At 33.3% G+C, this 27,402-nt stretch overlaps 6 protein-coding genes across 7 annotated transcripts; 4 read left to right on the top strand and 2 right to left on the bottom strand.

The window, feature by feature from the left end:
- Nucleotides 1-257: 257 nt before the first annotated feature.
- On the top strand, nucleotides 258-3,415 carry LOC105802096 (glyceraldehyde-3-phosphate dehydrogenase, cytosolic). The gene is made up of 12 exons (XM_012633548.2): nucleotides 258-400; nucleotides 487-510; nucleotides 611-711; nucleotides 843-958; nucleotides 1,073-1,172; nucleotides 1,352-1,498; nucleotides 1,579-1,639; nucleotides 1,715-1,812; nucleotides 2,095-2,237; nucleotides 2,474-2,557; nucleotides 2,879-2,968; nucleotides 3,074-3,415. Exons 1-12 carry the CDS (start codon nucleotides 397-399, stop codon nucleotides 3,126-3,128), a joined length of 1,023 nt encoding a protein of 340 aa, XP_012489002.1. The 5' UTR covers nucleotides 258-396; the 3' UTR covers nucleotides 3,129-3,415.
- A 684-nt stretch (nucleotides 3,416-4,099) lies between these two features.
- LOC105802097 (uncharacterized) lies at nucleotides 4,100-9,038 on the top strand. The gene is made up of 8 exons (XM_012633549.2): nucleotides 4,100-5,100; nucleotides 6,078-6,245; nucleotides 6,441-6,539; nucleotides 6,633-6,737; nucleotides 6,835-6,954; nucleotides 7,680-7,814; nucleotides 7,935-8,225; nucleotides 8,570-9,038. The coding sequence occupies exons 1-8, from the start codon at nucleotides 4,618-4,620 to the stop codon at nucleotides 8,867-8,869; spliced, it is 1,701 nt and encodes a 566-aa protein (XP_012489003.1). The 5' UTR covers nucleotides 4,100-4,617; the 3' UTR covers nucleotides 8,870-9,038.
- Nucleotides 9,039-10,828: 1,790 nt separating this feature from the next.
- Nucleotides 10,829-13,785, top strand: LOC105802099 (lysine histidine transporter 2). The gene is made up of 7 exons (XM_012633551.2): nucleotides 10,829-11,055; nucleotides 11,735-12,118; nucleotides 12,547-12,940; nucleotides 13,027-13,132; nucleotides 13,236-13,327; nucleotides 13,434-13,502; nucleotides 13,589-13,785. Exons 1-7 carry the CDS (start codon nucleotides 10,877-10,879, stop codon nucleotides 13,685-13,687), a joined length of 1,323 nt encoding a protein of 440 aa, XP_012489005.1. The 5' UTR covers nucleotides 10,829-10,876; the 3' UTR covers nucleotides 13,688-13,785.
- Nucleotides 13,786-14,479: 694 nt separating this feature from the next.
- LOC105802100 (4-coumarate--CoA ligase-like 9) lies at nucleotides 14,480-17,807 on the bottom strand. 2 transcript variants are annotated; one of them, XM_012633554.2, is made up of 7 exons: nucleotides 17,513-17,807; nucleotides 16,712-17,335; nucleotides 15,739-15,928; nucleotides 15,389-15,534; nucleotides 15,232-15,299; nucleotides 14,946-15,048; nucleotides 14,480-14,850 (listed from the first exon to the last, which is right to left on the bottom strand). In XM_012633554.2, exons 1-7 carry the CDS (start codon nucleotides 17,735-17,737, stop codon nucleotides 14,731-14,733), a joined length of 1,476 nt encoding a protein of 491 aa, XP_012489008.1. In that variant the 5' UTR covers nucleotides 17,738-17,807; the 3' UTR covers nucleotides 14,480-14,730. The 2 variants fall into 2 exon arrangements, with proteins under 2 accessions (XP_012489008.1, XP_012489006.1); XM_012633552.2 differs by having other exon boundaries at nucleotides 16,712-17,806.
- A 585-nt stretch (nucleotides 17,808-18,392) lies between these two features.
- On the bottom strand, nucleotides 18,393-21,324 carry LOC105802101 (nucleolar protein 56). The gene is made up of 8 exons (XM_012633555.2): nucleotides 20,992-21,324; nucleotides 20,428-20,642; nucleotides 20,179-20,336; nucleotides 19,893-20,080; nucleotides 19,555-19,807; nucleotides 19,175-19,323; nucleotides 18,967-19,101; nucleotides 18,393-18,870 (listed from the first exon to the last, which is right to left on the bottom strand). The coding sequence occupies exons 1-8, from the start codon at nucleotides 21,194-21,196 to the stop codon at nucleotides 18,569-18,571; spliced, it is 1,605 nt and encodes a 534-aa protein (XP_012489009.1). The 5' UTR covers nucleotides 21,197-21,324; the 3' UTR covers nucleotides 18,393-18,568.
- Nucleotides 21,325-24,583: 3,259 nt separating this feature from the next.
- On the top strand, nucleotides 24,584-25,385 carry LOC105802104 (putative calcium-binding protein CML19). Its single transcript, XM_012633558.2, has one exon. It carries the CDS (start codon nucleotides 24,791-24,793, stop codon nucleotides 25,211-25,213), a length of 423 nt encoding a protein of 140 aa, XP_012489012.1. The 5' UTR covers nucleotides 24,584-24,790; the 3' UTR covers nucleotides 25,214-25,385.
- Nucleotides 25,386-27,402: the final 2,017 nt, after the last annotated feature.

Below are 27,402 nucleotides of genomic sequence, written 5' to 3'. Positions count from 1 at the left end.
TTTATATTTTTATAATTTTTAAATTATTTATTGATGTAAAATATAAGATAGATGATATTATGTTAACATATTGTACATATTGATTAATATGTGAATTTTATGTCAACAATGTTAAAAGTTTTTGTTTTAATCTTTATTTTATTAAAAAATAATTTAACTTGTTTTTGGAAGATGAAGTGTTTAATTCAATTCAAAAGGATATTAAAAGCTAAATTAACAAAAAAAAAAACTAAATTTAGTATTATGCATAATCTTTAAACTAAACTATTAACTGAAGTAGACTCACTTTTCATCTAATTTAAGAATCGTCTACGCCATTTCTGTATTCCACTGCTCTGCGCACTCAGCTTTTGAACAACACTCCTCTTTCTCTCCGTTCTATCCCTGTCTATACACATGGGTAATTATTATAGCCTTTTTTCCTCTACTTTTAGAATTTTATCTATTATTCATCGTTTAGTAATCTCTTTCTCTTTTTTTTTTCAGCAAAGGTGAAGATCGGTATCAACGGTACGTCGTTCTACGATACGAACGATTTTATTTGTTTCGATTTTGATCTTTTTCAAATAGGATGATCTAATCCATTTTTTTTATAAATGAATAAAACTAGGATTCGGTAGGATCGGTAGGTTGGTGGCTCGAGTTGCTTTACAAAGAGACGATGTTGAACTCGTCGCTGTTAACGATCCTTTTATCACTACTGATTACATGGTATTGCTCTTGTTTGAGTTATTTCTCTCTTTTTCTTTCAATTTTTCTTTTTCGAATAAGCTCTGATTTTTTATAGTGGATTAATATTATTTGCTTTGTCTTTTGTTTTTTCTGGTTCTCTGTTTTGTTAGACATATATGTTCAAGTACGACAGTGTTCACGGGCAATGGAAGCATCATGAACTCAAAGTCAAGGATTCGAAGACCCTTCTGTTTGGCGAGAAGCCAGTCACTGTTTTCGGTATTAGGTATTTGTATTCGCTCTTTAATTTTCGGAGTTTTTTAATATTAACCTTTGTTTGTGCACTATAGGTGAGTCACCGACTCACCGCTGAGTGAATTGTGTTTTTATGTAACTTTAGGAACCCAGAGGAGATTCCATGGGGCGAGACCGGAGCTGAATACATTGTTGAATCAACTGGAGTGTTCACTGACAAAGACAAGGCAGCTGCCCACTTGAAGGTATTCTATGATTTATTTGTTCTTCGTGTTGGATTTCTTCTATATTGTTTGAATTATGAATACCCTGATCCATTTATGAATGCTTTACGTTGAATTGTAAGTTTCTTTGCTTTTGATTTATGTTGTATTAAAATTACACGCTGATTTTCTCACGTGATGTTTGGTTGATTGCTTATCAGGGTGGTGCTAAGAAAGTAATTATATCTGCCCCAAGCAAGGATGCTCCAATGTTTGTCATGGGTGTTAATGAGAAGGATTACAAGCCGGAATATGATATTATTTCCAATGCTAGCTGCACTACCAACTGTCTTGCACCCCTTGCTAAGGTTTATCTTTGAATGCTATTCTTGATTGTCTTGATCCTTACACTTGACATTATATTGATTAATCTTGCCTTGAGTTACAGGTTATTCATGACAAATTCGGTATCATTGAGGGACTTATGACAACTGTTCATTCTATTACAGGTAAGCTTGGAAACAGAATTCTCACTGTTAAAGTAACTTAGTATGTTCTGTTTATCTTATTTTACTCCTACTCAGCTACACAAAAAACTGTGGATGGTCCATCAATGAAGGACTGGAGAGGAGGAAGAGCTGCTTCGTTCAACATCATTCCTAGCAGTACTGGAGCTGCTAAGGTTAGAATTGTGTCTAGATTGTAGCTTTAGAGTGTTAATACGAACTCTGACTTGTACTTCATAATTATTGTTCTTATATTTTCTAGAGGTTCATTTTTTATAAGATCTTTTCATTACAAAATAGAAAGATAATCAGTTTGATGAATTTCCCTTTCCAATAGTACGCATACAGGACCTTGATTTGCAGTGGGTTAGGTTGCTTTTCCTTGGTATCTCTCTCCATGTATACATCTAATGCAGCAATTCTAATACTTTTTTGCAATGAATTCTGTTTGTGACCAGGCTGTTGGAAAAGTGCTTCCTGCCTTGAATGGAAAATTAACTGGAATGGCTTTCCGTGTTCCCACCGTTGATGTTTCAGTGGTTGACCTCACAGTAAGACTAGAGAAAGCAGCCTCTTATGATGAGATCAAAGCTGCTATTAAGTAAGAGGAATATATTCGATCTTGTAGTTTAAAGGGTTCCCCTTTTGAGCTATTTTTATAATAGCTAGGGTGTAGCTGTCTATTCCTGTATGTTGTTGGCATATTCAATACTTTGGTAATGGTTAACATTATCTTATTAACTAAACGGTGGTGGAGTTCCTTTTCCAAGTCTTTTCATACCCTTCTTTATTTACTTCTAAATTCTATTACACCATTTCTACTTTGTATTGTTATAGGGTGGCAGCCGAGGGAGAATTAAAGGGAATCTTGGGTTACACTGATGAAGATTTGGTTTCCACTGACTTCGTCGGTGACAGCAGGTAAAGATAAATGGACATCTACAATAACATTAGGGATTAACTCCTGTACTTCGTGCCAAACATATTTTAGCAGTATTGATATATTACCCCGAGTACATAAATTGTCAAGGGTGTGACTCTATGATGCATATATAAAAGATCATGTTATTATTTAGGTTGAAAGACTCACATAGATACACAGACCCCAAGTGCATAAATAATCAAGGGCGAGTCATCATTTTCTTTGGTTTTAATTTCTGGGTTCGAGTTAGTTTAATGGTGTAGGTTGTCTGATAAATACAAGTTAAACTGAAGTGATAATATGTGTGCTCGGTTATCCAGGTCGAGTATCTTTGATGCAAAAGCCGGAATAGCTCTGAATGAAAAGTTTGCCAAGCTTGTCTCGTGGTACGACAATGAATGGGGCTACAGGTAATATATCCTGCTACGGCTTTAATAGATCATTTAAGTGCAGACAAACAACCTTTTATACCCTGATCGAACCAATTGGAAATTTATTTTGTATTCTTTTTGCAGCACCCGTGTTGTTGACCTTATCATTCATGTGGATGCTGTTTCGAAAGCTAAGTAAGTTGGTCGGCTGGATTGTCTCGGCAGCTGTATGTAATTTCACGGATCTATCCTTACCTAGTTCCGTATCTATGGTGGAGGCCATGAGTTTAAAGAAATAAAGCCTTGTTTAGAGTCGTGTCAATAGTTTTTACCTCTTTATCTGTTTAAATGAAACGATAACTGAGTTTCTCCTACGTTTAATCGTTTCGTTGTCGCGGAAATTCGATTCTCCATACTCTTTGTAATTCTCCAGGTATAATCTTGCTATACTAGTTTGAATAATATTTTTCCTTTTGAAACTCCAAAGTTATTAGCGATGAGATGGTCAGCAAATTGAATGACCCGACCCAAATCCGAAACAAACTTACGTATAAATTTGCACGTGGAGAGGTAATCTACGTCAGAGGATCTAAGAAAATTTGCAAGTTGCATTGGCAAGAGTCTTGTGATCATGTAGGTTCGAATTAATTATCTTTATATAAAGACACAAAATTAGTAGAAAGGGGAGATCGATGAGTGTATATCATGAGAGTGGAACATGTGAAATTATGACTCAAATAATTTTATATTTTCTATTTGTTTGAATGAAGCTTGGATTGGCTGGTTATGATTAATGCAAAATTAAGTGTCTTGCTTTGTTCGGTGATAATTATTATAAAAGAAAGTGAAAAAAGCAGAGATTTTAAAAACTTAAAAATATGGTATGAGATTTAGTTGTTTTTTAGATTTTAAAATTTACATCTAATAATTAATATTATTAAAATTATGTTATTAAAATTAATTTCATTACAGCATTTTGTTTTAGTTATATGCAATCAATTTAAATCACCCTCAAAGAATTTTAAATTTATGAAAATTACAAGGACTGATGAGATATTTAACTACTGAAATGAGAGGTTTTGGAGTATTAGAAACGCCGCGAATGAATAGAAAAAGCGCAGGGTTTTTGTATAAATTCTTTAGACTTCAAGAATTATTATTTTGTAATAAATATTACAGTCGTGCGTGATTGTGAGTCATTAGTTTCAGTATTAAGTCGGTTTTAATTTAGATTATTATTATTTTGACGAATAATTTAGATTATTTTGATTTGAACTAATTGTATTTACATACTTGTAATTTTTTTTAAAAGTAATTTAAAATGATTTTTAATGTCAGCTTTGAAGGGAGACCAAAATTTGAACCCGGTATCAGTTAAAACAGTTCATATTTTGAATTTCCCCTTTAATTTCGACCTCTCCGCCATTTTTTTTTGCAAAGAATTGTTACTCCCTGTTTTCACTGCGTTAGCTACCTTCGTCATTGTTGAGCTGTACTTTCTCTATCTCTTTTCTTCTTACTGGTTTGTTTTCCCCTTTTTAGGGTACGTTCTTTTGATTTCGTGATTCGGAAGTAAAAGTCTCCAAATGATACCCTCTTTAAATCCCCTATAAATTCCATATTCCAACATTTTTCTACATTGTTCATTTCAATTTCGTTGTTTCTGCTCTCTGTTTGTTGTTCTTTCAATGGCAACTTCAGCTTTCAAATCGACTTCCAAGAGATCTTCACTCGGTGACTCAGCCGATGTCTCTTCTTCCAACCGCGCTTCCGTTCACCGCCGCGCTAGGAGTCTCAGCAGATTTTCGCGCCGTCTTGCTGACGACGACGACGACGAGACTACTCCGGCTCCAAAGACCAGTGGGAGAACCGTCAATACCGCCAGGGGATCGGGGTTACCGGAGATTAGTCTCGACGATCTCGCCATTGAGCTCTTTGACTCCTCCCTCAGTGGACGGTCGGCTTCGTGGAATGCTAACGTCAGCACCCGTAATGGCGAAGGAGGAGTAGTAGAGAATGTGGTTCAGAGAAGAGGACGATCGGTGTCCAGGCGAGGAACCAGTGGCAGTTCTGTAAATAGTGGTAGTGGAGGAAGGTTAACTTCGGACACTGCTAACTCCAGGAGAAGAAGATCGGTCTCGGTTGCTCGATATCAAATTAGTGATTCTGAGGTACTATTCTCGCCATTAGTATTTCTTTTGGTCGATTCCCTGTGCTCATTATTTAGAAGAATTCGTTGCCATATTAGTGTTTAGCTGTATTAGGCTTAACGGTTATAATTGTATAAATTGGATGTTGTAATGATACATTATCCAGAGATTGAACTTCGCTATCTGCTTACTTGTTCTGTGGGTGACTTTTGTTTAACTTAGACGCAAAAATCAATTTACGTGGACAAGCCAACTAAACTTTAATCACCCCGGGGCATGCGCTTTTAACTTCTCTCCTTAATGAAATTGCATGATTCAACTGTTGCAAGCGCCATTGTTAAAGTTTACCTTCCGAATCTAGATTAAGTTCATTCATTGCCTTCTTTTGAGGATTTCCATTATTTTGATGACAAATATTTTCCCTACTTAAACAGTTGATGATCTTTGCTCAACCTTAGTAGTTTTGCATTGCATCTGAAGAAAGTAAATGAAGGATGCACTTGTAACATCTCCTTAATGACATTGCGTGGTTGAAGTTTAAAACTTAAAATACATCAGCCAAAATGAGAAAAAAAGGTCAGATTATTAAGTAGGGACTTATTGCCTCCCTTTCAAGTATTTCAAGTGTGATTGCTATGTTTATGTCCTGAATCTAGACAAGTTCCTTCTTTGTTGTTTCTTTTGAGAATTTCCATGATTTAGATGACAAATATTTCCCCCTAGTTAAGTGTATAATCTTTGAAGTTTGATCAGCTTATGTAGTTCTGCATTGCATTTGAAGAAAGTAAATGAGGATTTCTGAACTTTCCCAAAATTAGTCAAATAATTTTCTTTCACCTATATTAAGGATGAAGTATCATTGATTGTAGACAGTAACGTACTGGACTTGGTCAAGTTGAATAGTGTGGTTTGCTTTAAATAAGCATGGTGGTTTTTCCTATTGTACTGGGAACAATAATATGCTAATTTTATGCATTTCTTCTTCCTAAAAATGGCAGAGTGATCTAGATCATCCTCAGAACTCAAGCAACCGCGCTAGTTTGAGAAGTTCCATTGGTGAAAACTATCAGATATCCTCGACTTATAAACAAACAGCTTCAAATAATAGACAAGGACTGAGAAGGTCTCTTAGCCAAAAGGACTTAAAATATCATGATGGTTACTCAGTAAGCTTTGTCTTTTACCTGGAAACAGGTTGTTCTAACTTTTATTTTTCACCAAGTAGTTAAGTGGTATTTTATCTAAGGATGCTGTTTAGTGGTAGGGTTAATCACTGTACTTGGATCTGTTAGCATCTTTGGAAACTCATTCTAGTCAAATTTGTTTCATAAGCTTAATGAAATTTATGTCTATGGAATCAGAACCACACTTCTGCTTTAACTGATGATGATAGGGGGGATGCTTTTTCTAATAAAAGTGGGATGGAGAGGATAATACAAGCGGTTTATGCACAGAAAAAGGTTGGATACCTATTTTAGAAAATCATGATTTTTATAACTACAACTAGGAAGATGCTTGCTAATGCTCTCACTCTTGTATTTCCTACCTGTTAGGGAGAGGCACACCCCACTGGTGATGATGTGAATGGTGGGTTGTACGCTGCAATGCGGAAAGAGCTTAGACATGCCGCGGAAGAGATCAAGACACAACTTGAACAAGTTTGTAATTCTTCTATCTCCTGTTTTTTCCCTAAGATGAATTTGCTGCATTGATTTTATCTGCTAAACTTGTTGGATGGCCTCATGGTTTATGCAGGCAATGGTGAAAACAAAAAAGTCCAACATAGCAAGTGATGGAAGTTTGCATCTTGACAATTCTGATTTTCTTCAAGCTGTGTCTACAATTAGAAGGAAGTGCATAACAAAATTGGAAAAGGTGCAATATTTACCATATATGTGATGTATGGTTATTTATATGACATACCTAGGAAAGGGTGTTTTAATTAAGTAATAAATACTTAAAATTCTTTTTTTTTCCTATGTGTACAGCAGGGTTGCTAGTTGCACCTGCGTGTGGCTTCTTGAGTCTTAAACTAGTTAGGCAGTGCACTTAGTAGAATACATTCTTGTTGTTGGAGATGTATTAGTTCCGCTTAGAGACTTAAGGGTCTGTTTAGTATTGTTTCTAAGAAACAGTTTTGGGACAAAAAGCATCCCTAAACAAGCTGCTTTTTGAGAGAAAAAGTGCTTCTCCTAAGCCAAAAATTGGCCCAAAAGCACTTTTTTCAGAAGCTGAAAATTTTAGGTTCTCCCCAAAAGTGCTTTTTGGGAAAAAAGCACTTTTGAGAAACATTCCTAAACTAGGCCTTAATCCTGTAGGTTCATGATTACCCCAGCCAAACTGATGTCTCTTCCAGATTTTTACTTTATAACCAAAAATAAGGTTGCAATGAAGTGCTTTTGATGAAGAAATCATAATGTTCTGTAGTACTTTTGATGCATATTAACATGGTTTTTGATGTATTCTCATTAGCGGGCAATAGTACCCTAAATTACCTAGTACTTTTAACCTTGGATGCATTTTATTTCCTTAATTGAGGCTCTGCCCCTCAATCTGGAATACATAGATAATTGATTTTATTATTATTTTTGAATTGACAGACAGATAAGTGTAGACAAGATTTATCAGCGGAGATTCTGTTGGAGAAGCATGGCAGAGAGCTCTCTAAAATTGTCAAAGAATTGCTTTCCGAACCAAAGAACTCCATTGTAGAGAAATCATTTCGAACTAGAAAGGTACAACTTCCCCTCACACTCTCTGCAACAATGCATTATATTCTGATGTTATTTGATCTAAAGAAAGGGGATTGATAGTTCTTTTGATCGTTTAATCAATATACTAATTATTTCCCGCAGAAGAGCCATGATCAAAATACAACGTCGAAGCAATTAACTGAGGAGGCCGAAAGGTATATTGAAGATTTCATTTCAAATGTTGAAGACACAGATATTTCATCATTAGATGGGGACAGGAGTGATACTAATTCAAGCATACGGGGGATAGCAAAGACACCAAATTTCCAGAGTCCAGCAGTGTTTAAATCCGTCCCTGTCGAAATGGATGGTGTAATGCTTCCTTGGTTACAGTGGGAGACTTCTAATGATGCTTCTCCATCATTGTTTGAGAATAAACCCTATCTTTCTCAGGTAATCTTGACATGCACATATGCTAATTGCCATTAGATATGTCAACATTTGGGTCACGTCGCGTCAGGTCTAGGTTCTATATTGAAGTTCCGTCATAGTTTCAGTCTAGGATGGAAATTCTGATTCTCATGCAAGTCTAATTGTAACATTTACTAACTATTACTTAGCAACTTTTGCATGTTGTTTTTATCTATGTTGCTTGGTTTCGAAGTTTCGTAATACATAGCTTTAAAGAAAAATTAAAAATCCGGGTAACATATTAACAACAAAGGTAAACTTTTGTTGGTTATGTAAATCATCTTGACTCATTGTCTGTCTTTTTTCTTTTTAAATGTAAATAATAGGAAGCAACCAGTGTTCAAGATCTGAGCAACCAATTTAGGAGCAGCAATGGGAGTTGGAGCCCAGCATTTAGCGATTGCCCTTCAGTAAGTAGTGGAGAAGATAGAGGGACTAAATTTGGAGAACAAGGAAGGTACCATAACCACACCAAATCCTCTTCAATTGGAGCCAAAACGACGCAGTTCGATGTGAATGACTATCTAAACACCAAAGGCAACGAGGCATTTTTGCATGAAATTTGGTGCCAAAGACGTAGAATTAGTTCGGGTGGTCTTCTTCTTTGTAACCATATTATGTTTTAGCTACAAATGCTCCTTTTATATTTATATAAACTATAGTAATTATCCTGTACAGACTACAGTTAATTAAATTTTTATTCTCGATTGCTGTGTGATCGAATAATAGATAGAAAGTGTAATTATTAAAATAATAATTATATTTTGTAATAGCAGAAAAAATAATTTGTTAGATGTGTTTTTCTGATTTTTTTGAACAATTTTATTATTGGTTTTGATCATGTCTTTCTTTTCGTATTGGTAATAATGTTCATTTCAACTGAGTTAAGACTCAATCGGTTGCCGCTAGTATAAATTGTAATTATACAATCCTATAATAAAAGAAACAAATATGACTTAATCATAGTTAGTTATTATTTGAGATTGATATTATTATTAATATAAGGGATATGGCTTTGAAATTATATTAATTACGCTTCTATCTAAAATCATCCCACGTAGCTTATAGTTACAACTATTTCAAAGCGTAATTTTTGGAATAATCTACGTCGTATCTTTATTTACAAAAATATTCCTATCCCTATTATTATTTTTAAAATCAGGATAAAATTTAGATTATACCATTTATTATCAATCAGATTTTGATTAAATATGTAATTTTCAAATTAAGTAATATTTTCACAAATCAAGTTTGTTTTAAAAGCTGTTATCCATTGAAGATATAATTTACTTACGTTTGTCTAGTGAATGATTATATATATATATATTCTTCCTTATTATTTTCCTCCTTGAATAATAGACTTAGTCAAGGTTACTACCACTATTATTAAATTAAACATTAATAACTAACATATAAATACATACTTAAAATAAATTTAATTTTAAAAATTGAAAAAGTATTTCTATTTGAATACTTGATAAATATGTAGTCGAATATTTGACAATGTGTCTAAAAAAAATCTATTTCGTCAAAATTAATTTAAATTTAATTAAGATTTATAATTGAATTTCAAGTGAGGAAATTTACTTAAAAAATAGATTTAGAATTTCGAATTAAAATTAACTTAGGGAGTTTTTATTTTGATTACTCACTATCAAGTAGGACCTGTCTATGGGTTGGGCCACCCGAAAATGTGAGGATTTGAGCAAAAATATAGGTCTGAAAAATGGGCTTGGGTAAAAAATAATATCCGTTTAGAAAATGGGTCAAGCTTCGTGTAAGGCTTTTTTGACTCGAGCCTGGCCCGAATATGCAAAAAAAAAAAAAATTTACTGTTTTGTTGCTATTTTCTTCTTCTTTTTCACTATCTTGCTAATATTTCACTATTTTGTTGTTATTGTTTCGATATTATATAACTCTTATTTTATTGTTAATTTGTTACTATTTTAAAGACATTTGCTTGTTAAGTTACACATATATTAGTTTTTTTTTTAATTTATTGTTGGGAAGCATTTTAAAAAAATATATATATATATAAAATTAATACGGGGAGGCCAGACCCAGATTTTTAGCATTTTTATCCGGGCTAAATTTGGACAAAATATTAGGCTCATTTTTCAGGCCGGGTCAGGGTCTAACAAATGGCCTAAAATTTTGGTTGGGCACAGTCCATGGACACCACTACTATCAAACTTGGATTAATTTTAAAATTAATTAACAAACAATAATTCAATCAAATACGAATTCTAGAAATCACAACTCAAATACAATTCAATTGGATTTTTTAATAGTAAACTACAATACATGTTTACATAGTCATGGAGGAGCTGTTAATCAAGCTTGCAAATTTTATTATATTTTTGTAGATGATAAGTTTGAAACACCTTTAGTTACAATAGGAAACAAACTTTCAGAGATTTTCGGTTATGAGAATCATACTCAAATTTGAATTTCGTAAATGCTAAGTATCCCTCTATAAATACATTATCTTCCCCACTTTGCTCTTCACAATTATCTTTGGTTTGCTTTATTTAGTGAAAAATCAGAGGATTATTTTTAACTCAGGTCAGTGGAAGTTAGTGAAATCACTATCAAACGAAGATCAGAAACCAAACCCAAGGTAAAAAAAAAAAATGGAGATTCAACCTGAGAAGCGTGAGTCAGCACCATCAAATGATGATTCTTTGAACGATTGGCTTCCCATTACTAAATCCAGAAACGCTAAATGGTGGTACTCTGCTTTTCACAATGTCACCGCCATGGTTGGAGCTGGTGTTTTGGGTCTCCCTTATGCTTGTTCTTTACTTGGATGGTTCGTCTCCAATCCTTCTCTTTTCTTCATTGTTTCCTCCAAAACTATTAAAGAAATCGTTTAAAATTGAAGAAAAAAAGATTAAATTTATGTTATTCGAATTTTTTATATATAAGTATGATAATTTAAAGTTGAAATTGATTTATTTTCTATATGAAAATATGATAATCTAAACTTAAATGATAGTTTCTGAGAAATTGTTATTGAAATTATTCAAGATTGAAAAACATATCTTGGAGTTGGGGTTTATGTTAGCGGATTTATTTTATTCAATCTTATATAGTATTTTATTTTCCATAACTATATTTGACACATGTTGATACAGAGTTGTAATGCCCTATGCCGGACTGAAATCCGGGTATGTACGGGTAAGTAACTTAGTGTGTAGTAATAATAATTCATATGTTTATGCCTTTTAGTGTTTTAAAATATGATTATTCCATTGAGACATACACATGTAATGCTTGAATTAGTTCATTGTATGTAAATTCACTAAGTTATATAATATTTTATTAATGATACGTATATGTTTGACATCCGACATCCAATGTTATATGCATGTAGAATGCTGGAATGAGTCAAATGTTTATATATGTATGTATGTATATATGTATGTATGCATGTATATTTGGTATAATGATGTTAGCTCTAATTTACTTGGAAAAATTTCAATATATAGGGGACCTGGAGTTGCTATAATGGTATTGTCATGGGTTATCACTTTTTATACACTATGGCAAATGGTTGAGATGCATGAGATGGTTCCTGGAAAGCGTTTTGACCGGTACCATGAGTTGGGCCAGTATGCGTTTGGAGAAAAGCTTGGGCTTTGGGTTGTGGTGCCCTTGCAACTGATGTGTGAAGTCGGTGTTGACATCGTTTATGTTGTTACCGGGGGGACATCGATGAAGAAGATTTACAACGTGTTGTACCCTGATGGCAAAGAGATTCGATCAACATGGTTTTACGTGGCGTTCGGAGCTCTTCACTTTTTCCTCTCCCATCTCCCCAGTTTCAATTCCATCACTGCCATCTCCTTTTTTGCTGCTTTGATGTCTCTAAGGTATATGATTCTGCAACATTATATGGTATCTGTCGGCCTTTGTTCATCGGCACTAACTGGCAATCTGGCACTAAGGCCCTGTGGTTGCGTGTTTGGCCTAACTATATCTCTTGAGCTGGGCTATTCTAATAGCCCTTGCTCGGTAACCTCAAGATAGGCTTGATTTAGTTGAGCCTATGCTTGTAGTGGATGTTGCCGGAAATTGTTTTCTTTTCGGTACAATTATTTCCAGGGACCCTGGCAGTTCGTGCCATGAGTGGAGACAAGGGGGCAGGCAGGGGGACTCATTCGAGTATGCAAGAGATTACAAATAAAATTTGTTTTGATTTCTCAAAAGTTTATGTACTTTGGATTATCATTTTATCTTCTACTAGGAACTTTCTACCATTCATATTCATAAGCTAACCATTTTTGTTTGCATAAACCAGCTATTCAACCATTGCTTGGGTAGCTTCAGTTCGAAAAGGGGTTCAGCCAACCGTGAGTTATGGTCCGAGGAGTGCTACACCAAAGGCTCAAGTGTTTGATTTCTTCAGTGGATTGGGAGATGTAGCTTTTGCTTTTGCCGGTCATAATGTGGTATTGGAGATACAAGCAACGATCCCATCGACACCCGGAAAGCCATCCAAAGGACCAATGTGGAAAGGGGTAGTTATAGCTTATCTCGTTGTCGCAGCATGTTATTTTCCGGTTGCCTTTTGCGGTTACTTGGTGTTTGGAAACCAAGTCGAGGACAACGTCCTAGTTTCGCTAGAAAAACCGGCTTACCTCATTGTAGCAGCCAATGCGTTCGTTCTCGTTCATGTCATTGGAAGTTACCAAGTAAGGCCCTTTCACCTGTCCAGTAAAACATTATTTTATACCTTAATCCACAAAATAATTTTCTTATTCGTTGATGAACTTCATAGGTCTTTGCGATGCCAGTTTTTGACATGATGGAATCATTTCTAGTGAAACAAATGCATTTCAAGCCAAGTTTGATGCTTCGGACCATTACACGAACTTCTTACGTTTGTAAGTACTTCAAAACTATTTTATTTACACCCAATTTTGTATTCAAGAATACACAGAATATTATTCGAAAATAGTTGTTGAAATTTGAGTTATTTTAATGCAGTATTTACAATGCTAGTAGCAATAACGTTACCTTTCTTTGGTGGGTTACTAAGTTTCCTTGGAGGATTTTGTTTTGCCCCAACATCTTACTACGTAAGCCACGATTTGTATTTTTTTAATGTCAATATTGTATTTTTTATATATTAAATTATTTCTTTTATATCATGCATCTATTTTTGTGTTTTGTTTATTGATGCAGATCCCTTGCATCATATGGCTTGTTATCTACAAACCAAAGAGATTCAGCTTGTCATGGTTCGCAAACTATGTATGTGGATTGTGGATTTTTTATTTTTTATATCATTTAACCAATATTTTCGAAACAATATTTATTTTATTTTTTATTTTTTGCAGATTTGCATTGGTATTGGGTTGATTTTGACGATTTTGGGACCAATAGGAGGAATGATTTCTCTCATTCATTCATCGCAGACCTTCAAATTTTTCTCTTAGATTATGTTTGTTACCTTCATATTGTACTCTTAGATTAAGTTTGTTTTGTCGTTGGGTTTTTCTTTTTACATTCAAACCCTTCCCTTTTTTTTTTTTAATATTATTGCTACAGACCTTTGTTTAGGTATTTTATATGCATAAATAAAACTGTTTTTCTTTTATATCGTGTTTATTTATTATATTTTATTGTGTACCAAAGTATATATTATGTTCTCTATTAAAGTTTTGATTATGTTTGAGGCTTTACAGGTGTTTAAATTATTTTAATAACAAATTAATAGTTTAACAATTTTCCTAAAATTCTACTAAATATTTAAAGTTTTAGAGATAATTTTTGGGATGATGAACTTTGTAAACAGAAGTTTTAATCATTTCACAAATGATAAATTTGTAATACTAATTTAATTAAAAACTTAAAAATCTTATTGATAATTCAGACTGAATCCTTTTTTCCTCAACTTGGGAAGCAATTTTGATCATTCTTGGATTTATTTATGATTTACTTGTATATTTTCACCCATTATCAATTTAATTAACATAAATTTAATCATGTTTTTTTTTATCATATTCATCTACTTCTATTTTTAATGGTTGAAAATGAAATGCTTCCGTGTTTGGGTTTTGGAGGCTTTGAAACTGACTTACCAAACTGCCAAGGCAAAGGAACACAAAGCTCACCTAAGAGTAACCTATTTTTCGCTTTGGTCCTGCATCTGGAATTAAAATTGAATAATGATTTTTTTAATTTAAATTTGATTACAATATGTATATATATATATATAACAATGGAACTTGGGGTCTTAATTCTTTTTAAATAGAATTACAGTACATAATCAAAATCTCATATTATCAAGATTTATAATTATAGTTGTAACTTCAAAGTTTTCGATACGTCCACGAGATACAACACGCATACACGAGCAGCCATTGTATAAAAAGTGGGAAAAAGATGCCATGTTTCAATAGAACGTGAACTGTTACCATGTTTTCACTGCAGGTATTCCTCTGGCAAAATCAACGACCGTATCATTCCAACATCTGGTTTACAATCTAGACAAACCACCAGTATAATTAACCAGCTCCCTCCTCAAGATCTTTCCTGCTGGATTTTTCGGAATGGAATCGATAAATGCAACACGACGAATCTTCTTGTACGGTGCAACCTGCAAGAAGAAAAACAGATTCAGCATCAGAAATTTATTTTGCAGTGCCAATTGCATATCGCTAAGAAACATGTAAGTTACAATTAGAAGGATACCTGTTTTGCAATAAAATCCATGGTTTGAGCCGCAGTGAGGCTACTTCCAGGGTTTCTCACTACATAAGCGATTGGAATCTGCCCTGCTTCTTCGTCAGGATACCTGATAACAAATTTTCACGAGAATAATATAGGAAACCGTCATTCTTTCCAATATATGTTCCCCTGTGAGATGTCCTCTCTTATGTTTTCACTCAGAAAAATGTCAAAGCAAAAAGTACAATATTCGGCACATATACCATTTAACAGAGAAAAAAAAAAAACAAAGGAGAAACAAAAGACATACGGAACCACAGCTGCATCAGCAATTTGAGGATGGGAATGAAGTAAATGCTCCAATTCAGCTGGAGGTACCTGTCATTTGGTTTGTATACAATGAGATTATTTCTGTCCCCAAAATATATATTTATATTAAGTCAACACTGCCAACAACTCAATATCACCTGATATGCCTTGTATTTGATCAATTCCTTCAATCTATCTAAAATGTAAAGGAACCCCTCTGTGTCAAAATAACAAATATCACCAGTTTTTAACCACCCTTCTGAATCCAAGGTTTCCGCTGTTGCCTTCTCATCACCTAGATAACCTGAATTTGACACAATCATATAATAGCTTAAAAACTTTGTGAAATATAAAAGAACAAAAAATTATATGATATTAAGCAGTCCTCCCATATTTTTAGTTTTACAGAATGAGAACCTTTTTTTTTTTCTTTATTCAACCCATCTGTCTTGCAGCAGCATTTTACTCATTTAGACACAAAACAATAAAAGGCAAAAAGAGTATGTACCCTTCATTACTGTTGGCCCTCGCAACCATAGTTCCCCTCTCTGCCCGGGTGGCAGCGACTGTCCAGTTTCAGGATCAACAATCTTGGCTTCCATATTTTCGGCAAGGCGGCCGACAGTCCCATACCGAGCAGCCTCCTCAGGCCCAAACACATTAGTCGCTCCTCCTCCAGTCTCAGTCAGCCCATATCCCTTAACAAAAATGAATACCAACCCAAAACATTAGTTTAAATTTCTCCCAAAGAAAGTACCAACTTGATATCTTTTGAGAGATTTTTTTTTCCCCCTTTACTCGAACACTTGTTATCGAACTTGATTTGACTATTTTATGTCTTAATGTTTTCTTCCCTAATGAAGTTATGTTTATTTCGTACAAAAAGAAAAGTTGATATCTTTTGAACTCGTTATGTTCTTCTCCAATTAAAGAAAAATATGACGCATTAAAAATGTTATGAAGATTTCTATATTAAAATTAAATTAAATTTTGTTTTTATTTAAAAATAGATAAATTAGTTGTTATATTTAAATTAAAGAGTAAATTGATCGTTTCATTAAAAATTCATTCATTTGTAACCTTTAAAGCTAGCATGATTGACGGAAGATTTAAATAGTAATACGTAACGTGCCATGTGCATTTCATGTTAATATACAGAGACTAATTTCTTATAGTAAAATTGATAAAACTTTAAACAAAAATCATTTACTCTTTGATAGGAACAAATTTATTTATTTTAATAAAAATAAAATGTAATTTGACGTTAAAACCCAAATTTTATAAATTAATACTTGCCATGATACTAGTATTATTTTATTAATTCTTTATGTTGTTAGTAGCAACAAGTAAGTTGGCATTTTCAATATTTTAGATTTTTAAAATTTATATTAACTATCAATTATTGTAGTAAACTTTATAATATGATTATTTCTTAATTAAATTATTCTAGTAAACATCAATAAATAAATTAAATTAAATACCTGTAGCAATAACACATTGGGGAACTTCTCGTTGAACAGCTGAGCTACCTCCCGACCAAGCGGCGCGCCACCGCAGCCAAGCACCTGAAGTGAGCTCAAGTCGAACTTTTTAGTCAAAATCGATTTGACAAACGCCAGCACAAGCGGCGGCGATACAGGCATGAAAGTAACCTTGTACTTCTCGATGGCTCTCAGCATCTCCGCAAATTCAAACCTCTCCGTCAAAACTACGGTATCCGCCGACAAAACCGCCCCTAACAACATAAAGAAACCGAACACGTGGAACAGTGGCACGGTGAAGAATGTCACCGATCGCGGTGGATTGTCGCTACCGTCAGCTTCGATAGTGTTGTGGTGATGAATCGCCGCCATCATTGCGATTAAGTTACGGTGAGACATCATCACGCCCTTTACCCGCCCGGTGGTTCCGGAAGAATATAAAATCGCTGCCGAATCGGACTGATTTACCTTGATTCGTTTCATGACGTTACCATCGATATTGGACAGAGTTAAGAAAGATAGAAACTCGGGCGAGTCCAAGAGGATAGTTTCGTGTTTGAGAGTTGGAATCTTATGAGAGGTTTGTGAAGTAGCAAAGGCAATAACCGGTTTACTGAGCTGGACCTGGTGAGAGATTTCCGAGTTGGAACCAAGCGGGTTAGCGGGAGAGACGATGATTCCCAACGACATGAGAGCAAAGTAAAGCACAGGGATATGAAGAGAAGTAGGGGAGAGGACGAAAGCGACATCGTTTTGGGACAGAGAGTAGCGTTTTTTGAGACAGTAAGCAAGGGAACGGACCTGAGAAACGAATTGAGAGTAACTCAGCGTTTGGCCGGTGGTTGCATTGACGGCGAAAGGGGTGGCGCCGCTGGTGGAAATGGAAGAGAAGATGGAGAGACAATATTCCGCGACGGAAAGAGGCTGATCAGCTGGCGGGAGGGGGACGGGCTGCCTTAAGCTACTGTAAATTCTCGTTTCGTAACAGAATCCGGCGTTTGAAAGGCTTGGATTTCTTTCCGCCATGGAAATGGAGATTGAAGTGAAGCTGGTCGGTAATTCAAAATGTTAGAAATTAAATTAAATTATGTCTCAAATTTGGTTTTGGCGAAGCTTTATTTAATTAAATTAAACATATAGACAATGATTGATTTGAGGTATATAGAGTTTGGACTTTTCTTATTATTGTTTTCGGTGATCAACTTTATTCCAAGTCTATATTGGACTTTTATGTAAGAAATATTAATTTTGCACTTATAAATATATAAAATTTGGAGAATTTATTTTAATTATTCTAACTCATTTATATTTAAAATATAATGTTTTAATATATTGTTACATTTTAATCACTAAATCATTAATTATAGCACATTAAATTATATTTTAAATGTGAAAATTATTAAAAAAGAAAAAAGGTTTTCCCCAGCACAAGTCAAATCTTAATCCTGTTAAAAAAGTTTGTACACGTCACGTGGGGATTAATGCATGAACCTTTTTTTGTTAATTACAAATTTCATCTATGGGTATTATTGTCTAAACTGGATATATTAAAAATTCAAAGCAATTATTGCCTGTACCCCTTGAAAAGACTCAATTATTATCTTAAGCTTCAAACTAATAATTAGTTTTAAATGTAATGATCCAACTCGTTAAATTTAATCTCAAATTAAACTCTATCCCATCCAAAAATAACTTTCAAATACCAAAAAAACCAAATTTCACAACAAAATAGATTTCCAAAAATCCAGAACAAAGTTTAAACCGAAAAGGAAGCTAACCATTTTCTACAACTAAAATGCTTAAAACACTATTAGCCTTTTTTCCATTTGCTGAAATTTAGCAATTAGTGATTAAATTTCACTCTTGGCTCTTCTTCTTCTTCTTCTTCTTTGTAGTTTCATTTGTAGCTGCTTCATCTTTACTCTTCTTTTTCTTTTTCTTGGCTGTCCCATCCTGCTCGTTTACGCCATTTGTTTTCCCATCTTCTTCATCCGCCTCTTGCTCCTTCTTTCGTTTCTCTTTCTTCTTTTTCTTCTCCGATTTACCGTCCTCCAAGGCATCTCCATTTGTAGCAGCAGCTGGAGCATCTTCAGTTTTTGACTTCTTTTTCTTGCTTTTCTTTGCGGAAGCTTCTTCAGGTTCTACTTCCATTTCAGTATCTGCATAAGACGCGGGGATCGATAACAATATCAAAACATCAGCCGCGAGGTGAAACCAAATAACGATGAAAGAAAAGACAATACAACTTTTTGTACCTTTGTTCTGAGTACTTTCAATTGCAGATTTCATTACATCGATGTTTTTACGAGGTGCAACACCTTTGTCATAGAATTCAAGTCGTTCCTCCACCTGTTCCCGCAGTTTCTCCCCAAAGACAGTGGAACCCCTCTCTGAAAACACGAGTTGAATGAAATATTATAGGCGAAAACATACAGTGTACAGGAAACGAAGAATCACGATTACCAGAAAAACAATCTATACGAGATGCAATGGAACACTTGTTTGCAAGATAGCGTGCCATTCGGCCCTTGTTCTTCGAAGATGCTCGACCAATGAAAGATGAATGGAAAATTAGACCATACTTGGGTGTATTTCCGCGAGTTTTCAGTGCCCTGAAGCCAGTAAGCAAATGAGTGAAACCAATCCATAAAACCACGGATAAGAAAAAAATAAACATAAAAAATGCAATAATGCACTTGGATTAGTGCTCAAGATCTTGAGCAAGACACAAATCAAGCTTCCACTCAAAGAGGGCCTAAATTTTAGCAAGAGGTCCACGTCTCGATAAATTTTACAAGTGCACAGGCCACATCATAAAAACTCAATGCAATAAGTAAAAATACCTGAAAAGAGCCTTCTCTGCTCCAAGAATCTGGAGAGTGGAAGAGGGGCACTTGGCCAAATTCGTGAGACTACCAGCATGAGAGATCAACCGGGCCCCAACAACTTCCCCGATCAATGATGCCAAATTTGGTGCAATGTCATTCATCTTAGTCACTAAATAATCATAAAGATTCTTTCTGTACTCAGCAAGATCCATTACCCTCTGAGCAAATAGCTGAACATTAATCAAATCAACAGGGGTCAAATCCTGTCCTGCAAAACAGAAAAGAAAAAGAACCAGTAAATAGGTGTATGCAAAAATAAGTTCAAATTGTGACATAAAATACAAGAGACCTACCCATTGATGCTTTGCCAGCTTCTACAACTTCTTTTGCTTTGTCCTCATCCCCGAGTATCTCAGTTAACGCAGGTACATGTTCTTCAGACAACTTTGACTTATCCTCAATAAGCTTAGCAACCCTAGCATAGAGATAGTTATCGTTGACAATCTTTACCAACTCGGGGAAATGCCAAGAGTACCACTCCCTGCAGGAAGTAAACAACACGAGGATGACTGTTAAATGAAATCCATGCCAGGGATTGAGCTAAAAAGACACCAGTTTCAGGGTTAATTGAAAACAAACCTAACTCTCATGGAAAAGGAATTGATATCCTTGTCAAGAGTGTCAAGTAGGAAAATTGCTTGAATAACCATATTGTCAACTCGGTTGACATTGAACTTAACCTTTGCTCTACTGTAACTGTGCGCTAGACCGAGCTGAGCTTTCTCTAAGTCCCCAGACTACCAAGTTTAAGAACAGACACGAAAGCAAATGAGGAAAACACACACTTGTAGCTGTTAGCATAGTTAGAACATAAAGAAATACGCAAACCTTTAGGTCCTTGATAAACTTATCAAAATGCAACCGCACACCACGAAGAAGCTCGAGCACAAACTCCCCACTCTGACATGGAATTTTTGTTGTCTCTGAGATGTGGGAACCAAGCTTAGGCTCTGCAACACCCAGGCTGAACTTCGACTTCTTGCCTTCCTTCACTTTAGGGAGATTCAGCTCCAAAAAACTCCTCAACTCATCGGTCATAAGCCCTGACAAATGAAACCAAACATAACCCAATAGGTAAACCCAACTAAACAGTAAGCATACTCATCTTCAAATGAATTATCCAGAGTCGCTAATTCAATCAATATGTCTTCTTTCAGTCATTAGTTAGAAGAGCTTCTTAAGCATAAAACTTCAAGATTAGCCTATGCTAATTAGATATAGCTAACATTGCCGAGTAAACACAATAACTTACATAAAAGAACTAATAGAACTTTACAAAGTAGTAGTAAAAGATGATATTATATATCCAGAAAATAAATTATTGGAATATAACTAATAAAAACAAGGAAAAACAAAACGAATTTAGGAAAAAAGGGTAAAATCATACAATACCTTCAGAAACAGAATTGCATTGATTGAGACCATCAATAGCGGACTCAAAAGGCTGAAAAGCAGTGAGTTGGACCACTTTACCGAACCGATTCAGATCCGCCACCGAGTTCCTAACGGCCTCTGTATTCTGACCGATTTCATCGAGCCCCTGAGCGTGGAACAACGCGTACCCAGAAGATGACTCGAACAACAAGTAGAGAGCCATCGAAAAAAAAGGCTCAAAAAAACCCACCCCACAGTGAAATGAAAGAGCTGGGTGTGTTTTTGCTGTGGGTTTGAATTGTCCGGTGGTGACTAGGGTTTGGGAAATGGAGAACTAAGGGAGGATATGGAACTAGGGTTTAAGGCTTTCAAGCTTTTATACCGCTGCCTGCAATTCATTAAAATCTTCGAACTAGTCCTTCTTTTTTGTTTTTCCATTCAATGGAGTCCTTGATTAAACATCAAAGTCAGGTATTTATATATTTTTTTTGGGCTGTTTATTAGATTTTACTTATTGTTTTGGGCTTTACTGTTTTATGGGTTTTGATTTGGGTTTCACCTTTGAGTTTCTATTTCAAGTACAAGGTGATGATGAAAAAAATTTACGAATAATATTTTAAGAAAAGAACAAAAATTAAGTTGATTATTTGTCGAATATTAATATTTTTAGATAATTAAAAATTACGCGATATTGAAACTATATTTTAATGGGAATCTAGCTTTTCTTGTGTTATTGACTTAAAATTTTATATTAGATCTGTCGAATTATTATTTTCTTTCTGTTAGAATTATTTTTTATCAATTACGATTTTTTTTAATTTAATATTAAACAAACAATAAATTTAAACTTTCGAGTAAGACCGAAAACAATTTTAGGCAAGAAAACTGAACATATGCCCTGTAGTTCAGCCCAGTTAGGTGAGGATTAGCTAGGGGCTTTACCTGGCCCATATTGCATATCAAAGATTCAAAATATATATTCCAGTAATCTGAAATACATTATCTTTCCATTTAAAGAGTTATGAATAATTCTAGACATTGTATAAAGAAAATAATAAGGACAAATATGGATACCATTTCATTATATTTTATTTATTATTGTTGTTTTTTATATTTAATGGATCATATATTTTTACCAATGAGGCATTAATTGTTTTGGGTCTACGATTGTCGAGGCTACCGGGTAGGGAAGAGGAGTGGCACCTCAACCATGAACTAGCCGGTCCAACCAAGGTGAAGAACAGGACCCCGGTTGAAGCTTTGGATGTGGAGAGTGGAGACATGTTCAAGGAGATTGATGCTGTTGTTTTGTGCAGCCTTTGGAGGGAAGATGGTCCTCAGGTTCAGTATTAACGGCGCGGTATCTACTCCCACTACTCTGAATTATCTTTGTAGGCTCCATGTCAAAGAGCTAGGAACAGTACCACATCCTTATCAGCGTTTGCATTTTACGGATAGTTTCCTTCACGTGCAATCTTATGGTTTTCATAGAATGACGAATCTCGTAAAATGAAATTTTTTTATTTAATTCTTTTAAATTTTTAAATTAATAAAAGTATAATTATATTTTGGTTTATCTTAAAAATGATAAAAATTTAATTTAATCCTTTAAAATTATAAAGATATAGTCTAATAAAATGATAAAATTATATTTTTACTATTGTAAACTTATTATTTAATTTTGGCCCAAAATTTTTTGGCTTCGCCCTTGGTACTTTGTTTTTCTCTGTGTGTGTCTATTTTAGTCATTGAATTTGACATTTAGATCTATTTTAGTTTATAAATTAAAAAAATATAAAAAGTTTAATAATATGACACTCTAAAATTGTACCACATCATCACTTGAAAATTAAAAAATTTATATAAATTTTCAAGTGATGATGTGATATTATCTCAAGGTGTTACATATAGTACTTTAATAATCAGATTGGTGGTTGAATAGGTCAGACCACCCAATTTTCAAATTGACTAATTCGACCGATTTGACCGTCGAACCAACAATAATTAAATAAATAATTAAAAATTCACAAAATCTAAAAAAATATAGAATATTATTAAATCGGTTCAATTTGTTCAACTATTGATTTTTATCAATTTAAATCGTCTGATTCGATCACGTTCCAACTTATCACATCATCAAATATTGACATAATTTATATTTAAGGACCAAAATAAACAAATAAATAAAATGTACAAGTACCAAAGAATACGTAATTAAAAAAATATCATCTCTTTTTAATTTACAAGTCATACTTAAAGTTTATTCCTTTCATTAAATAAATCTAAACAAGATAAAACGATCGGATTATTAATCTTTTCATTAAACAAGTCTAAGTCGATCTCGGCTTATGTGTTTAACTAGAATAGATTTATGAGTAGGTTTAATGGTGTAAAAAACCCTTAAACTTCTTCAAATAAAATAAATTAAGTCCTGCTCTATTTTTGCATTTAATTGGATACTTAAACTTTCAAAATACTTAAAAAAGACCCTCAAAATTTTTTTAAAAAAGCAACTAAGTCCCTATTTTTTTTGTACTTAATTAGGTACTTGAACTTTCAAAATACATCAAAAATGCCTCAAATTACTTAATTGCGAGCAAAAAAAAAAAACAGAGGCTTAATTAATTTTTTTTGAAAAAGTTTCAGGATTTTTTGAAGCATTTTAAAAATTTAAGTACTCAAATAAGTGCAAAAAAAATAGAGGCTTAAACTTTTTTTAAAAATTGAAGGTCTTTTTTATGTTTTTTTTTTAAGTTTAAATATTCAACTAAATAAATAAAAATAAAAACTAAAATTTTAGAGATTTTTAAACTGTAAAGCCTTATAAGTATGAATCTTCTTGTAGGCCTACGTAGTACGTACGAATGGAGGTTTTTTCATCTTAAATAAATAAAAATAAAAAGGCATGGCTAAGGGCGTACCACGGCCCACCGCTCGCCTTCTTTTCGTTTTTTATAGGCTGGATCAGGCTGGTAATACACGTGCAAAACGTGGAAAACATGTGTAAACGTTTTTTCATTGGCCATAACAAGTAATACATACCTCTTAGCTTACGTCATCATCATATGCATTATTATAATCAAATTTGACTTCAATCACACTCATATTAAGAAAAAAAATAAAATTATTTCATATTTTTCCAGCCCAGAAAATTAATTTGATAGTCAGACTATAAATAAATATATATATGGGCACATTTTCGTCTTCTATTATTTCGCTGCTAAATTTGGGAATCAATTTTCCTTCCTAGAAATTTACGTTCTTTCCACTCCTTAAAAAAAAATTATTAATTTTATTTTAATTGGTAATTTCTCTTTTTAAAATAAGCATATTCATTAACTAAATCCGACCAGTTGCATCTCCTTTTGTTTTAAAAATATATTATCATTTATATAATTAAATTTTATCTTAACAAAAATAACGGAGTTTTTAAACAAATTTATTAAAATTAACATTTAACAAACTATTTTCTTTTTTGTTTAGAAACAAAAGACAATTCTCGTTTTGACCGTTAAACGGATTCAATTAACTCGTTTTTAAAGTTTCCTATTTCGTCCTCGTTTCCCTCTAAGGTTCTATTTATATTTGAAAATCTCTGAGAAAATAAATAATTCAACGAAAGTCCCTTCTTCTTTATCTCCTTTCTCGCTTTGAACACCAAGTTTCGAAAATTCCCAGCACTTTCTTCTTCATCTATATATAAACTCGGTTTCGGTTACCCATTTCTGCAAATCCAACTCAGCTTTCAATTATTTCATCTTTAGTCGTTAAAGTTTCTTTCTTTTTCTTTTTCTTTTTTTAATTTCTTCGTGAAAATATGATCAAAAACGAACAATACGAACGTGTTCTTAGTTACTTCGATAGAGACGGCGATGGGAAGATTTCAGCATCGGAGTTGAGCCATAGATTGGGCTTAATGGGCGGGGAACTGAAGTTAAACGAAGCCCAAGTGGCAATCGAAGCGTTGGACTCAAACGGCGACGGGTTATTAGATTTGGAGGATTTCATTGGGTTATTAGAAGAAGGAGGTGAAGCAGAGAAGACGAAGGATTTGAAAGAAGCTTTCCAGATGTACGATACTGATGGAAACGGATTCATTACGCCTAAAGACTTGAAGAAAATGTTAAGCAAGCTTGGGGAGTTCAAGTCCATTGATGAATGTAAGGTTATGATCAAGCGATTTGATCTTAACGGTGATGGTGTCATCAGCTTCGAGGAGTTTAAATTGATGATGCAATGATGCATGCATGGCCGTCTTTTCTTTTTTCCTTTTTTTTTTATCCATTGTTTCTGTATCTATATGATCCGTTTGTTCTTGTAAGTAATTTTTATGAATCATTTCATCTCTTATATGTATAAACTACACTCTTTTAATTTTATTTATTATTAATATTAATGATTAAATACTTAAATCCGGATCCGAATAATGGGTTGATGAATTTATGTTGAGTAACTTATTTTTGAATAAATTTCTGGTTAAAAGCGGGAACAACGCGGGGGAGAAGAAGGAGACCAAGTTAGAAAGAAAGTCTGGTCTCCCGCGTTTCCATCTTCAAATTCAACGCAAGTAGTCATACATACTATATAGGGTTAATATAACATTTGATACATGAGTTTAGTTTCAATATTCAATTCAGTACCTAAGTTTTGTTTGGATAGCGAATTGAACATCGAAGCCAAACTCATTATTAAATAGTATTTTAACCATGATAGTTGGTTTCGTTCCAGTAAACTGGTACCAAAAAGTCTATGTTTTGTTTCGATCAAAATTTTAGTACTTTTCAACCACTTTGGTGTAATTCAGTCTATTCGGGTCAATATCAGCTAAGACTGATTGGTACAAAATTTTAATATTTTAAACCAACTTTTAACTTTTTTATTTTTCTATAATTACGAAATAGTTATTAAATTTAATTAATAATTTTAAAACTTATATTTACATATAAATATATTTTTATGAATGTAATTGAGATATATTTACATATATATATAATATATAAATTACTAAGAAACTAAAAGCTAGACTATAAATAGATATGTAAAAATATTTAAATTGATATATAATTTATCAAAATAGCTAAAGACTTGACTATAAATATATATATATACATATCAATAATATTTAAAATATCTCTAAATCTAAAAGTCTAAAACAGTGCATCGAAAACTACCAATATCAATATGTATCAGTGTAAAAAATGATACAATCATCGATACAATATTTACTCTATCTTGATTTTGACCTTGATATATATATATATATATATATCAACATTCTTGTTAAGAAAAATAAACTACTGTTTTTTATTAAAAATCAAACTAAAAATTAAATAATTATCAACTTCATTTTATTAAAGAAATTTTGTAGCTCAATATATGGCACCAAGTATAAAAACGGGAAAGTGTAAAACCAGATCATTCGTAGAGGCAAAAGAACCATCAATAAAACACATATATTATATTTTTCATTAGGTTGATGACCTATAAATGCCGCAGCACTATCTACTAGAAGCTAAAGATTACGCGTAGATGTGTTGTTTCAACTGGACCAATGACGCAACATCGTAAGTGCAGGTCAAAAATCTTAAATCTCGAAGCTTTCAATGTCGACATGTTCGTACTTGGTCAGCATCTAATGCGGTGTTTGGAGAGTGGTCGGGCATTCAATTCTCATCAACCACAATATTATTTACCTCTCCTGATCAAAATATTAATCACCAATATGTGTGTTTTATTTTTTAGGGTAAATTATTAAAATAGTTATTTTTGTTTGTTTTAGGTTATATTTTAATAATTTATATTTGAAATGTTAAGTTTTAATCATTTATATTACCGCATTGTAATATTTTAATTATTAAGTCATTAATTGCGCTTAACAATGTAACAGTAAGTTGATGTGTTAAATCATTATTTCAAATAAAATTTTAGACTAATTTATACAATTGGTCCCTATATTTTTGTTTTGAGCAATTTATTTTTCTCTTTTATGTTTTTTTAACTTTCTTTATTTTTCATTATCTTCTCTTCTCCTTCTATTTCCCCTATTATCTATTTATTTTAACTTAGTTTTTCTATGTTTTCATTTGTTAACACTAGTCCCTATGTTTTTATTTTTTGAACAATTTAATTTTTTTAAGTGAGACGAGCGTGTGGACTAGTTTTAACAAATGAAAACATAAGAAAACTACATTAAAAGAAATGAAGAAGGGAGGAAAATAGAGGGAGAAGCAGAAGAGAATGAAAATAAAACAAGAAAGAAAGTTAAAAAACATTAAAAATTAAATTGCTCAAAATGAAAAATATAGAAATCAATTGTAGAATTTAATTTAAAATTTTCATTTGAAATGATTATTTAAAAGTGTCATGTCAACTTACCATTAATAGCAACTAAAATGTTACAACACGATAATAAATGACTAAAACATAAAG

The sequence above is a fragment of the Gossypium raimondii genome, chromosome 11 (assembly GCF_025698545.1).
Source record: "Gossypium raimondii isolate GPD5lz chromosome 11, ASM2569854v1, whole genome shotgun sequence".
In the NCBI taxonomy this organism is placed as follows: Eukaryota; Viridiplantae; Streptophyta; class Magnoliopsida; order Malvales; family Malvaceae; genus Gossypium; species Gossypium raimondii.
This window is presented reverse-complemented; position numbering and strand designations above follow the sequence as displayed.